Source organism: Nerophis ophidion, linkage group LG07, assembly GCF_033978795.1.
Source record: "Nerophis ophidion isolate RoL-2023_Sa linkage group LG07, RoL_Noph_v1.0, whole genome shotgun sequence".
NCBI lineage: Eukaryota > Metazoa > Chordata > Actinopteri > Syngnathiformes > Syngnathidae > Nerophis > Nerophis ophidion.
The window spans coordinates 1,030,341-1,045,306 of NC_084617.1; the positions used below are offsets into that span (position 1 = coordinate 1,030,341).

Here is a 14,966-nt window from a genome sequence, read left to right on the forward strand (position 1 = left end):
GCTTTGTTTTAATGGACACTTAACATACTGTCCCGAAACATACTAAGAGCTGCTTTCTGAGAGGAGTGATCTTTCAGTACATACGAAATATTGATAAGGATAAATGGTGAAAAAAAAAAAAAAAGATGCACAAACAAGGATTGCAATGAGTGTTTGTCCCGGTGGCAGAGAAGCATAAGATGTACATATGCAAGAATATTGGAGTGGTTTTTGGATCAGTTAGTCATCCCAGAAGAGCCTGCTGAGTCACACAAACTTACCATCAATGAGGGTCTGCGTTTCCTCGTCGTAGGGCGGCATCGTGCCCTCGTCTTCGTCAACCTTTTCTTGCACGGCAGGAGGTGTCTGCGTGATAAACACACACGGTGACTCACTGGAATCAACTTTTTTCACATAGCACAGAAGCTACAAAAGTGTACATTAAAGTCTGCTTCATCATGATCATCATCTTCCTCCTCCTCCTCTAGATCATCATCCTCCTCCTCTTCCTCTGGGATTTCAACCTCAGAGTAATGTTCAGAGTCATTGTCGGAGACAGGCTCCCTTGCCTCGCTGTGCGGCGTCTCCAGCGGTGCTTGGGCCTGCCGCCAAGAGAGGCTCACATTACGCCAATTGAGCCTTTTAAGGACAGAGTAGGCCAACAGAGACGCCAGCGTCTTACCTCAGATATGAATTTGTCTTTGATGTCCTTCCAGGCTGCCTGAAACGCCGCCGGGTCTGCCTCGTCCAAACCGCCCAAAATGGCCTGCACAGTGCAAACACTGACCATCAGTACGCAGCTTCCACCACTAGGGGGGAGGTCTCAATACGAAGGAATAGCGTTTGGAATTTGTTGAGGTTTATTCGGGTTCCGTCTTAAATGATGAACTTTGACCTAACCTGCAAAAGGCAGTGCTATTTACCTGAGCCTCCGTTTCGGTGAAAGAGCCGTCCGAATCTGTGTCGAGCTCAGTGTGGGATTGAAGCTCAGTCACGGAAACGCTGCAAAGGAGCAACAATGTGTAATAATGCACATGTAAATCCTTCAGTCAGAGTGACTATGATGTGGATGCTGGCGCTCACAAGCCATCGCCGTCATCGTCCAGCTCAAGAAACACTTCAGCCATTCGAGCGTTGTCCTTCTCTGTGCGCACTGCGGCCTTTTGATCTGCAGGAAGATTAATGACACACACAAACATCTAGTAAAAAGTGCAATACAATTGCATATTTCGGCTTACCTTCCCATGCTTTCAGATGGCGCTCTTTAGCTACCTTCTCTGGCTCCTCTGCCGTTTCCTTCACAGTTCTCAGAGCTTCTACCTTCTCCTCCAGTAGTTTCTTATCGGCTCCAAGTTCTGATACTTTGGACTATCAGGACAAACAAACCTTTCAATATGTACTATGTGAGCAAAATATGAAGTAAGCTGATTGAATGAAGGAAAGTACAAGATATGTACCTTCTTGGCCTCCAGACCCTTCTTGGCCTCCTTGATGAGTTGTTGTTTAATCATAAAGCCCTCCCTGGTGATCTCAGCCAACTGATAAAGACTCTCTCTCTCTTGGCGCCCTAATTCCCTACATGTCAAGAGCAAATTTTTATTCTGGCACCTCTGCTAACATGTACACTTGGTAGAAAAGATGTTTTGACATATTCAACAACTGCACAATTAAAAGAACAAAAAAAGCCGTGTGAAAAAATACCCCATGATAATAACATTTGCTTTACACTGTGAAAAAGGTAATAGATATTACTAGGTCAAAACCAAACGCTAAAAAACACAACTGACAAAAACAACTGCATAAGAAAAAGGCCGCAAGTTGATGGAATAAAAAGGAAGTCAAGATACAATACAAGGCTCATGTTAATGATATATCGATATGGCAATGATGGAGTATGTGTGAAAAAAGCAGACAAACAAAGTTTCATAGTTTATATTTTGTAGTCTCATTTAATTAAACAGCAGTAGTGCAAAGACACTTGTTTTAGTGCAACTCAGCATAAAGTCGGCTTGAGCACACGGCACATAGGGAGACTTGTTATGATGTCCCGGTTGTGCGCTGTCAAATCCAAAGCTCCACAACACTGCCTTGTGGCTTTGAACACACTATAAGAGGAATTACGCTACGTTTGAACGTAAACACGCTGCTATTTTCACGCAACATGAATAAAAAAAGACATGTGACACTCCGGCCAGCGCTAATGACAGTCAGCTGTTTTGGACATGATCGCTGTCAAACCTCTACCTGATGGCACAACTTTGACAAAAAAGACTTTTTGCTGTGTCATAAGAAAAGTGGAACTGTATCTTGTAGTTTTATTCCCTATTTAACAACAAATCATAAAGTCAACTTACGTGTCTTGCTTCCATTTTTGTAGATGGAGCCGCACGTAAAAAGAGACCAAGCAACTAAAAAAAACATGACGTGCCAACCTCCTGTGTACTGATGTTTAAGACAATATATTTACATGATTAAATGCTTTGTATTTCCAAGAGAGTTTTGCAGCGACGCACAAACGGCCACGTGCTTTATATAGGCACTCAAACATGCAGAAGGGTTTCCTTGGCTCATTAGTGCATGTTGATTTTCAAAATAATGTACACTTCACTGCACATGTAAGTAACATCACCATGTTGCTAAACACGATATAATTGTATTAGTATTGGGTTTCAGCAGTACAGGCGTGCATTCGCTCTTTAATAATGTCCCCAGGGATCTGTGGAAGAGCAGGCTGGTTTTAAAGACAATGTACATGTATGTCTAAAGAATATATCAAAATAAATATAATAGGAGGTGTAATGCAAGCGAGTCAGCTATTGCTGTTTGTCTTCTGACTGCAGAAAATGTGCATGACAGCAGGTGTGTGGATGGAGATTGTTTTAACTCCAAATTTGTCTTTTTGAAACTCTCCTTGTTCGTGTGGACATGGCCTTAATTCCTCAAGTAAATCTGTAGAGCAGATATGGCCATCTACATCAACAATATGAACTGCACGAAAAGCTGGACAGGACACAATTAAATTAAATAAAACTTAAAAAATTATCTTTTTTTTTAAAGAAAATTAAAACAATACATTTTGTATTATTTGCACAACTATGTTATTAATTTTACGTAGAAAGAATATTTTTCTATTTTATTCATGTTATGTAATTATGTGGTACTAGAAAACTCCTGTGGATGTACTACCAGTCTGTAGTTGCCAGTGTTCTGTTCTACATGGTAGTGTGCTGGGGGGGCAGTACATCTAAGAAGGACAGCTCCAGACTGGAGAAACTGATCAGGCGGGCCGGTTCTACAATGGGAATGAAACTGGACTCACTGGTGACGGTGGCAGAGAAGAGGACTGTGGACAAACTAGTGAGCATCCTGGATGATGCCAGTCACCCTCTGCATAGTGTTATCAGTAGCCAGAGGAGCCTGTTCAGTGCTAGACTGCTTCATCCCAAGTGCAGGACTAATAGACTCAAAAACTCCTTTGTCCCACACGCTATTAGACTGTACAACTCCTCTCTGGGGCGGGGGGCACAAGGATGACAGGGGATGCAAAACAATAACAGTGCAATACGTTTTCATAACATGCTCACTACTGCCTACTTTGTCTTGTTATATTCTTATTTTACTGTTATATTTTTATTCTCATTGTTGCTTTTTATTTTTATTCTTATTGTAATATTTCTCTATTTTGTCTCCATTTAAATCCCTGTTATTTACTTTTTACTTTTTTAAATTGATCTCAAGTCTGTACACTTCTGCTGGAATTTTAATTTTCCTGAAGGAACTCTCCTGAAGGAATACATAAAGTACAATCTATCTATCTATCTATCTATCTATCTATCTACTGAAACGGTTTCTTTTCTGTGCTGTTAATACTCATAGCTCGGTTGGTAGAGGGGCCGTGTCAGCAACTTGAGGGTTGCAGGTTCGATTCCCGCTTCCGCCAATCTAATCACTGCCGTTGTGTCCTTGGCCAAGACACTTTACCCACCTGCTCCCAGTGCCACCCACACTGCTTTAAATGTAACTTAGATATTGGGTTTCACTATGTAAAGCGCTTTGAGTCACTAGAGAAAATGCGCTATATAAATATCATTCACTTCACTTCCCTTCATCTTGACTAACTGGTTAATAAAATTACTTTTGATACCCATCTGGACTAACTGATTAATAAAAGTACAGTTGAAACCCATCTTGACTAACTGGTTAATAAAAGTACAGTTGGTAACCATCTTAACTAACTGGTTAATAAAAGTACAGTTGGTAACCATCTTGACTAACTGGTTAATAAAAGTACAGTTGGTAACCATCTTGACTAACTGGTTAATAAAAGTACTGTTGGTAACCATCTTGACTAACTGGTTAATAAAAGTACTGTTATACCCATCTTGACTAACTGGTTAATAAAAGTACTGTTGGTACCCATCTTGACAAACTGGTTAATAAAAGTACTGGTATACCCATCTTGACTGACTGGTTAATAAAAGTACTGTTGGTACCCATCTTGACAAACTGGTTAATAAAAGTACTGTTATACCCATTTTGACTAACTGGTTAATAAAAGTACAGTTGGTAACCATCTTAACTAACTGGTTAATAAAAGTACAGTTGGTAACCATCTTAACTAACTGGTTAATAAAAGTACAGTTGGTAACCATCTTGACTAACTGGTTAATAAAAGTACAGTTGGTAACCATCTTGACTAACTGGTTAATAAAAGTACTGTTGGTAACCATCTTGACTAACTGGTTAATAAAAGTACTGTTATACCCATCTTGACTAACTGGTTAATAAAAGTACTGTTGGTACCCATCTTGACAAACTGGTTAATAAAAGTACTGGTATACCCATCTTGACTGACTGGTTAATAAAAGTACAGTTGGTAACCATCTTGACTAACTGGTTAATAAAAGTACAGTTGGTAACCATCTTGACTAACTGGTTAATAAAAGTACAGTTGGTAACCATCTTGACTAACTGGTTAATAAAAGTAGAGTTGGTAACCATCTTGACTAACTGGTTAATAAAAGTACTGTTGGTACCCATCTTGACAAACTGGTTAATAAAAGTACTGTTATACCCATCTTGACTAACTGGTTAATAAAAGTACAGTTGGTAACCATCTTGACTAACTGGTTAATAAAAGTACAGTTATACCCATCTTGACTAACTGGTTAATAAAAGTACAGTTGGTAACCATCTTGACTAACTTGTTAATAAAAGTACTGTTATACCCATCTTGACAAACTGGTTAATAAAAGTACAGTTGGTAACCATCTTGACTAACTTGTTAATAAAAGTACTGTTATACCCATCTTGACTAACTAGTTAATAAAAGTACAGTTGGTAACCATCTTGACAAACTGGTTAATAAAAGTACTGTTATACCCATCTTGACTAACTGGGTGTTTAAAAGTGTTTACAGTACAGTTGTCATTCACTTCATTTTTAGTGAATTTTGCTCAAATATGAATATCTTTATATTTATACTGTCACCGCAAAATTTAAGGAGATGTATAAGGAACATCGAGTTTAAGTAAAAATATATGGAGATATACTTGTTGGTCCATATGTAAAGGTGGTTGCTATGTAGATACGGTACATGTTCCCATTGCTAAGTGCGCTCCATGCTCTGTCTACTTCTAGTTGTGTAATGTCACACTCACTTGCAGGTGTTTTGGCAGGTAGCCCCGCTGTTGTACTCGTCTGTTGCGTCACAACAATCTGTACAAGACACATTCTTGTTGAATTTAACTGGGATGAAATACATCTTCAGTGCCATTAAGGACCTTACCGCATATCCCATCGTTGATGCGGGACGATGGTATGAAGAAGGAGCGATAACCTGCGTTGTTGCAATGGAAGCGGCCGTTTGGGCAAGCTGGCGTGCCTGCAAGGGAGCAAACCTGTCATTTTAATTATAAATACTAGCTGTGCCATTTAGGCCCCGTTTAGGTCATCCAGAGTAAGTCCCACCTAACCTTATCCGTGTCCACACACAACAATGCCACCGTTTAAGACACCCCCCCCCCCGTCCGCCTGCACAACGCGAACTAATACGCATGTGCGGAAAGTGCACACGTGATAGTCACCTCTATTGTTGCTATGTGTGCAAGATTTTAAAAGTAACTTATCTGAACAATATCCAGTGTTGTGATATTTGAATGAACTGGACTATTGTAGTCTATCACACCTGAGACATCATACATTAATCACATCTTTAATGGACATGTGAAAGTAAACAAAGTGATAAAGAGCATTTAACATTAATCTAGATATCTGGTCAGGACTCTCCTCACTCTTTTGCCTTCACCTTTATTGTCCATTCCTTTTTGCTGACTTTATATACTCTGGAGCTGGACATTGAGTGGCAGACAATAACTGATAGTCTGCTTTGCCAGTCCAAAAGCATTCAATGTTTTCCGGCCAGATAATATACAGAACACGCAACCTTTTTTTTTAAAATCACATCCACAGGAGCCCGCATTCTCGTTGTCTCTCCTTCGAAAAATGGACCATGTTTGTCGCTAAGTAGAATCACAGCTGACATTGGAAAGTTCTCTTTCCCTCTGAGAAGTGTTGTATCCCAAACAGCGACAATGGCTTTCTCTTAAGGTATTCATGTGTGATTTCCACAAGCGTCTGCACATGTAGAAGAAGGAGAAACACGGGCATGTCTGGATGACTCGCCTTCATATTTCCAGTGGTTAGCTCCGAGCTACGAAACTGCTTTATTATGAACACTGATGCCGGTAGCACGTTACTTAGTAACACGTTAGTCTAATATGAAATCTTTTTTTCATTAACGACAAATCTAACTCGTTACCATTTCCAAACCAGTAGTCAGATTAAAGGTTAGTTAATCCAAGTCACCGTGCATTACTATTTCTTTTTTCCCTCGTAAAAATGTATTTAATTTTTTCTTGCCGTCTTGGAAAGTGACATCACGTAAGCGACAAGTCCCGTTTTTAGCATGAGGATGACACACGTGTGCGACACCGAGGTAAACAACAATGGAGGGCGGAGAGAGAAGCAGCTTTTCAAGTTGGAAATCCAGTCATTATTTGGAGTTCAAGAAGTTGGTCGGGCAGTATGTTGTGGAGGAAATGCTGCCCTTGAGCACAGCTGACGCGCCCTCGTTCCATGCCATAATAAACAAAATCCTCGTTACGATCAAGGCAGACTTGCCTCACAGAACATCCTTTTCGTCTTACCTGGAGATGGAGTATGCACAGGTGGAGAGCGGCCTGAAAGCTGCACCGAATGAGGAATAGACTTTCTGACAAGAAGTTTGAGAGGCTTTTGTTAATGAGGTACAAGCACTGGTTTACTTGCCCCTCACCACTGTTTGACTCCTAACTGGATTATAACAATAGAACAATGGGAGCTAACGTGTTATACTGTATACTGTTGTGTAAAAGCACGCCTAGCTGCTCTGATGTTGTGAACATAAGACAAGTTCAACATCATTTAATATTTACATTTATATTTGTAGGTTTTGCCACTGTAGTATTAACAGCCAGGTAAAAAAAGACAGTATTTATTTATTGTTTTTAAAAAAAGAAAGAATTTATGTCAACTGCTGTAAAGAAAAACTGTTTTTTTATATATATATAAATACAACAAGTATTTATGTCCAGTAAAGACAGACTGTCTTTATTTATTCTTTTAATATGTAAACCAAGTAAGTTAAAGTAGCAATGATTGACACACACACTAAGTGTGGCGAAATTATTCTCTGCATTTGACCCATCACCCTTGTTCACCCCCTGGGAGGTGAAGGGAGCAGTGTGCAGCAGCAGCGGCCGCGCCCGGGAATCATTTTTGGTGATTTAACCCCCAATTCCAAGCCTTGATGCTGAGTGCTAAGCAGGGAGGTAATGGCTCCTATTTTTATAGTCTTTGGTATGGCTTGAACTCACAACCATCCCATCTCAGGGTGGACACTAACAACTAGGCCACTGAGGAGGTATTTATCTTATGTGCAGTTGTTGATGTTGAATAAAGTCATTATTGGCAAAACCGCTTGTCATTTTTATGTCGGTAGCTGCATCACTGAATGTAACTAATAAAGTAAGTTGTAATCTAACGTAGTTACGTTTAAAATCAACTCCTCAGTAATGTAACTTTGTTACTTTCTAAAGGAGTAATCAGTCGTCATTAATCAGATTAGTCCACTCCACGTCCATTGCACTGGGCGCCCGGGGGGGTCCCCACATCTGGGGTCCCCTCCATGGTTTCTCATTGTCATCCCATTGGGTTGAGTTTTTCCTTGCCCTGATGTGGGATCTCAGCCCAGGATGTCGTTGTGGCTTGTGCAGCCCTTTGAGACACTCGTGATTTAGGGCTATATAAGTAAACATTGATTGATTGATAGTTTTTCAATGTAACTGTGGCAACACTGATTACAAAGATGGCTGTGGCGAGTTCTTTCTGATGTCACTTCCTGTGTTGGGCGTGGTCTTTCTGGCGTCACTTCCTCACCGAACTCAGTTTATAAACGATCAATGAGTCCATACAGAGCTAAGAGGCGGAGATTTAAGAAATACACGGTGCACTTCCCCGTGTAAAAATGTGTCTGAGGAGCGGGACCTTAAACGCTGGTTTAGTGTGGCTGACACGGGGCTTAGGCTCAATAATTATTGGGGTTATGGGGCTTGGTGTAGACATGACCTCAGTAGCATGAGAGGATGCACGAACCTGGCTCATCAGAAGCATCCTGGCAGTCACAGTAGTCGTCATTCACCTTGTCAAAGGGAATGGTCCGAGAGCCATCCAGGCAGGTGAAAGGTGTGCCCTCCGCATAGAAATGCTTTTCTGTTGCACAAGGACAAAAACAATACAAGATTGTTCTGCATTCACTATTGTAGGGCTGGGTAATACATGGAATATGCTCAGGTTTGTCTTTGTGCGATATAGAAAATGACTACATGGTGATATTGGAGTAAACCTTCTCACACAGTTGCTTTTAGCTGCGGCCATTACACTACAGGCTCTCCTCACTCTTTCTCGTCTCTCCTTCTCACAGAGACGTAAAACAAGCGCACCTTCTTACATACGTCACATACTGTCGTGCGTGCAACGTCATACGCCCTCGCGGAGCAGAGAGGTAGCAGCGTGGGTAACGTTAGCTGTGGTGCTAGCAGAGAGGTGCGAGTGGTAATACGAGAGAAAGGTGCCAATTTGGTAACAAATGAAGGAATAATAATTAATTCCCCCAAAAAACAGCACGGGGTCCATCCTCTGGCGGTGGTTTGGCTTTAAGCTGGAAGATGTTGAACAGACAACTGTGATATGTCAAGTATGCGGCAAAAGCATTACTACAAAAAGTAGCACCACTGCTAATTTGTAGCATCATTTGAAAAGTCACCCGCTAAAGAATGAAGAGTGATTGAAACTCCACATGTTAACATCTGCGGCCGCTGCCACACCAACAAAATGCCCAAACAACCATTTACACATCAACACTGTATGAAACAAATAGTCAACAACAAAAGGAGATAACGTCCGCAGGAACCTACCACATAGTGAAGGACAAACACTATTAGATTTCCTGTTATGCAGCTCATTTTTATTTGACACTTATTAAAATATCTTGTGTGACATCATGCACAAAAGTGCACTTTATTTTAAACTACTGTAGTGGCGTTCTGTACAAAAAGTACACTTTAATTTGGTGTTGTTTTGATATGTCATCTTAGTGACATCATGCACAAAAGTGCACTAATATTTTGTTTTAAAATGTCTCTGACAATCTTGCACTTTCTGTTTTGAAATGACACGAATGTTTGTGCCACTGCTTAATAACTGGTTAATAAATACACTTTTGCTAAATTGACTTAGTTGTGATTTCCCTCTCTGCATGAAAGATTAAAGGCCTACTGAAACCCACTACTACCCACCACACAGTCTGATAGTTTACAGTATATATCAATGATGAAATCTTAACATTGCAACACATACCAATAGTTTATTAAATTGCAATTTTAAATTTTGCGCCGAAATATCCGGCTGAAACGTCTAGGTATGATGACGCGTGCGTGTGACGTCACGGATTGTCGAGGACATTTTGCTCCAGCATCAATCCCAGCTATTATCTTGTCGGTTTTCATCGCATAATTCCACAGTATTCTGGACATCTGTGTTGCTGAATCTATTGCAATTTGTTCAATGGACAATGGAGACATCAAAGAAGAAAGCTGTAGGTGGGAAGCGGTGTATTGCAGCCGGCTTTAGCAACACAAACACAGCCGGTGTTTCATTGTTTACATTCCCGAAATATAAAAGTCAAGTTTTACTATGGAACAGAGAGGTCAAGCGAACACGGTTGGACCACACACACAAAGTACAGTGTATTATGCAGCAATCATTTCGAAAGATCGTGTTTCGAAGAGGGTCTCTTGCGAAGGGCAAATATGGGCATCGCCACCACCCGTCGACTGGTGCTGAAGAAAGGTGCGGGGCCGACCTTCAGGTTGTACAGGTACGACCATATAATCTCACTAAAACCCTAGTAACACAATAAGCAGATAAGGGATTTTCCAGAAGTATTCTAGTAAATGTGTCTAATAACATCTGAATCGCTCCCACTGCCCTCTTCTTTTTATAGTACTTCACTCTCACTTTCTTCATCCACAAATCTTTCATCCTCGCTCAAATTAATGGAGAAATCGTCATTTTCTCGGTGCGAATTGCTCTCACTGCTGGTGGCCATGATTGTAAACAATGTTCAGATGTCACGCGCATGTCGTCTGCTACTTCCGGTACAGGCCAGGCTTTCTTATTAGAGACCAAAAGTTGCGAACTTTATCCTGGATGTTCTCTACTAAATCCTTTCAGCAAAAATATGGAAATATCGCGAAAAGATGAAGTATGACACATAGAATGGAGCTGCTATCCCCGTTTGAATAAGAACATCTCATTTCAGTAGGACTTTAACTGTAGCATATATGAATGCAGCATGAAGAAGAATGTTTGAATGTAGACACAGAATCATCATACTACTGTCATTATATGCATCAAGTGTTCATTCAAGGCTAAGGCCAAATATCCACATTCATATATGGTCTATCACGATATGGCCTAAACATATCAAGGTATTAAAAATAAAGGGACGGCGTGGCGCAGTGGGAGAGTGGCCGTGCGCAACCCGAGGGTCACTGGTTCAAATCCCACCTAGAACCAACCTCGTCACGTCCGTTGTGTCCTGAGCAAGACACTTCACCCTTGCTCCTGATGGGTGCGGGTTGGCGCCTTGCATGGCAGCTCCCTCCATCAGTGTGTGAATGTGTGTGTGAATGGGTAAATGTGGAAGTAGTGTCAAAGCGCTTTGAGTACCTTGAAGGTAGAAAAGCGCTATACAAGTACAACCCATTTATTTATTTATTTAAAACATATCGCCCAGCCCTAATATAAGTAAACACCTCATCAATTGAATTGATGAAGGTGGACCCCGACTTAAACAAGTTGAAAAACTTATTGGGGTGTTAGCATTTAGTGGTCAATTGTACGGAATATGTACTGTACTGTGCAATCTACTCATGAAAGTTTTAGTCAATAAATCAATCAATCAGTCAATCAATCAGTCAAGTCCTACTTGTCAGCGGCACTCCCCGAGGTCGCTGCACCTCCACGGCTGACACCGTCACCAACAACAGCAGTGGGACTAGGTGCATCGTCGTCATGCTGCTTACACCTCCTGTTTGCAAGTGGAAGAGACATTCCAAGACAACATTAAAGTGTGCGAGCTGAGATGAGGAGACATTCCAAGACAACATTACAGTGTGAGAGCTGAGATGAGGAGACATTCCAAGACAACATTACAGTGTGAGAGCTGAGATGAGGAGACATTCCAAGACAACATTACAGTGTGAGAGCTGAGATGAGGAGAATTTCCAAGACAACATTACAGTGTGAGAGCTGAGATGAGGAGACATTCCAAGACAACATTACAGTGTGAGAGCTGAGATGAGGAGACATTCCAAGACAACATTAAAGTGTGCAAGCTGAGATGAGGAGACATTCCAAGACAACATTACAGTGTGAGAGCTGAGATGAGGAGACATTCCAAGACAACATTAAAGTGTGCAAGCTGAGATGAGGAGACATTCCAAGACAACATTAAAGTGTGCAAACTGAGATGAGGAGACATTCCAAGACAACATTAAAGTGTGAGAGCTGAGATGGGGAGACATTCCAAGACAACATTAAAGTGTGCAAGCTGAGATGAGGAGACATTCCAAGACAACATTAAAGTGTGCAAACTGAGATGAGGAGACATTCCAAGACAACATTAAAGTGTGAGAGCTGAGATGAGGAGACATTCCAAGACAACATTACAGTGTGAGAGCTGAGATGAGGAGACATTCCAAGACAACATTACAGTGCGAGAGCTGAGATGAGGAGACATTCCAAGACAACATTACAGTGTGAGAGCTGAGATGAGGAGACATTCCAAGACAACATTAAAGTGTGCAAGCTGAGATGAGGAGACATTCCAAGACAACACTAAAGTGTGAGAGCTGAGATGAGGAGACATTCCAAGACAACATTAAAGTGTGCAAGCTGAGATGAGGAGACATTCCAAGACAACATTACAGTGTGAGGGCTGAGATGAGGAGACATTCCAAGACAACATTAAAGTGTGCAAGCTGAGATGAGGAGACATTCCAAGACAACATTAAAGTGTGCAAGTGGAGGAGACATTCCAAGACAACATTAAAGTGTGCAAGTGGAGGAGACATTCCAAGACAACATTACAGTGTGAGAGCTGAGATGAGGAGACATTCCAAGACAACATTAAAGTGTGCAAGCTGAGATGAGGAGACATTCCAAGACAACATTAAAGTGTGCAAGCTGAGATGAGGAGACATTCCAAGACAACATTAAAGTGTGAGAGCTGAGATGAGGAGACATTCCAAGACAACATTACAGTGTGAGAGCTGAGATGAGGAGACATTCCAAGACAACATTACAGTGTGAGAGCTGAGATGAGGAGACATTCCAAGACAACATTACAGTGTGAGAGCTGAGATGAGGAGACATTCCAAGACAACATTACAGTGTGAGAGCTGAGATGAGGAGACATTCCAAGACAACATTGCAGTGTGAGAGCTGAGATGAGGAGACATTCCAAGACAACATTAAAGTGTGAGAGCTGAGATGAGGAGACATTCCAAGACAACATTAAAGTGTGCAAGTGGAGGAGACATTCCAAGACAACACTAAAGTGTGCAAGTGGAGGAGACATTCCAAGACAACATTAAAGTGTGCAAGTGGAGGAGACATTCCAAGACAACACTAAAGTGTGCAAGTGGAGGAGACATTCCAAGACAACATTGCAGTGAGCTAGCTTAAAACTAGCTCGCTGTCCTGTTGGACAATACAGCAGAAATACGCTCGCTAGCAACGTTTGAGTCCAAACGGACGCTAGAGTTTACAGAGCGAGCTTTCAGGCCCATTCTAGCGAGAGGAGAGAAGTATTTGAAAGACATTCTAGCGAGAGGAGAGAAGTATTTGAAAGACATTCTAGCGAGAGGAGAGAAGTATTTGAAAGACATTCTAGCGAGAGGAGAGAAGTATTTGAAAGACATTCTAGCGAGAGGAGAGAAGTATTTGAAAGACATTCTAGCGAGAGGAGAGAAGTATTTGAAAGACATTCTAGCGAGAGGAGAGAAGTATTTGAAATACATTATAATGAGAGGAAAGAAGTATTTGAAAGACATTCTAGCGAGAGGAAAGAAGTATTTGAAAGACATTCTAGCGAGAGGAAAGAAGTATTTGAAAGACAAACCTGAGAAATTGTTTCCTCCGCCAGCTAACGGCTAATTGTGAAGACCTTGGTCGGCTGTTGAGCAAATGACGCACTGCGCATGCGTACGACCGCCTCGCTCAGATTTGGCAGCATGTGATTGGCGAGGCTTTTTTGATCAACTGTGATTGGCTGGTCGTCTTTCGTCCGCCTCAACAATTGGCTGAAAGAGATGTCACTCGAGAGGCTTCGGCCATCTGGTCCCAGACACGAACAAGTGCATATTTTAAAATGATTTATGCAAAACATTTTCTTTTACTATAACATGCAAAATATAACATCTTATTAGGTCATATGCGTTGTATGCTTTTACGTTTTCACCATTCTTCTTAATTAATGCAGTCTTTAAACAAATATATTGGAATAAACACAATATCAGCATCACAATTATTGAATATATTATAATATATTTTAAACATACTCGATATATTTTTAACTATATTTTAAGAATATATTTTTATATATTTGAAAACATTTTATTATATACAGTTAGCATTGTGACAAATACAGTACATATATATATATACATATATATATATACACATATATATATATATACACGTGTATATATATAAATACATTTATATATATATATATATATATATATATATACACACGTGTATATATATAAATACATTTTTATATATATATATATATATATATATATATATATATATATATATATATATGTACATACATATACATATGTATGTACAGTGTATATCCATCCAACCATTTACTACCGCTTATTCCCTTCAAGGTCGCAGGGGGCGCTGGAGCCTATCTCAACTATAATCGGGCGGACAAGTCGCCACCTCATCGCATATATACATACTGTATATGTATATGCATATAAACATATATGTATATACATGTACAGTATATATACATACATATATACATACATATATTCTTATATATGTGCATATACATACATATGTATATATACATATGTATACATATATCAATATAAATATACATATATACATATATGCATGTATTCATATATATACATACATATATGCATATATACATACTTTATATGTATATGCATATATACATATATGTATATATACATACTGTATATATACATATATGCATATATGCATACTGTATATGTATATGTATTTATACATATATGTATATGCATGTACAGTATATATACATACATATATACATACAT

The 14,966-nt window shown here is 40.1% G+C and overlaps 1 protein-coding gene across 2 annotated transcripts in view; it reads right to left on the reverse strand.

The window, feature by feature from the left end:
• The window catches only part of prkcsh (protein kinase C substrate 80K-H), a 19,937-nt gene that overhangs the window by 2,241 nt on the left and 2,730 nt on the right, over positions 1-14,966 (reverse strand). The window contains exons 2-13 of one of the 2 annotated variants that reach the window (XM_061905091.1): positions 13,766-13,980; positions 11,570-11,671; positions 8,674-8,790; positions 5,768-5,863; positions 5,640-5,697; positions 1,437-1,554; positions 1,218-1,347; positions 1,063-1,147; positions 903-981; positions 662-745; positions 420-581; positions 261-345 (exon numbers count right to left, since the gene is read on the reverse strand). In XM_061905091.1, the coding sequence (XP_061761075.1) occupies positions 261-345; positions 420-581; positions 662-745; positions 903-981; positions 1,063-1,147; positions 1,218-1,347; positions 1,437-1,554; positions 5,640-5,697; positions 5,768-5,863; positions 8,674-8,790; positions 11,570-11,657 (1,102 nt within the window). In that variant the 5' untranslated portion in view covers positions 11,658-11,671; positions 13,766-13,980. The remainder of the gene's footprint in view (positions 1-260; positions 346-419; positions 582-661; positions 746-902; positions 982-1,062; positions 1,148-1,217; positions 1,348-1,436; positions 1,555-5,639; positions 5,698-5,767; positions 5,864-8,673; positions 8,791-11,569; positions 11,672-13,765; positions 13,981-14,966) is intronic. The other variant, XM_061905092.1, reaches the window with a different exon arrangement.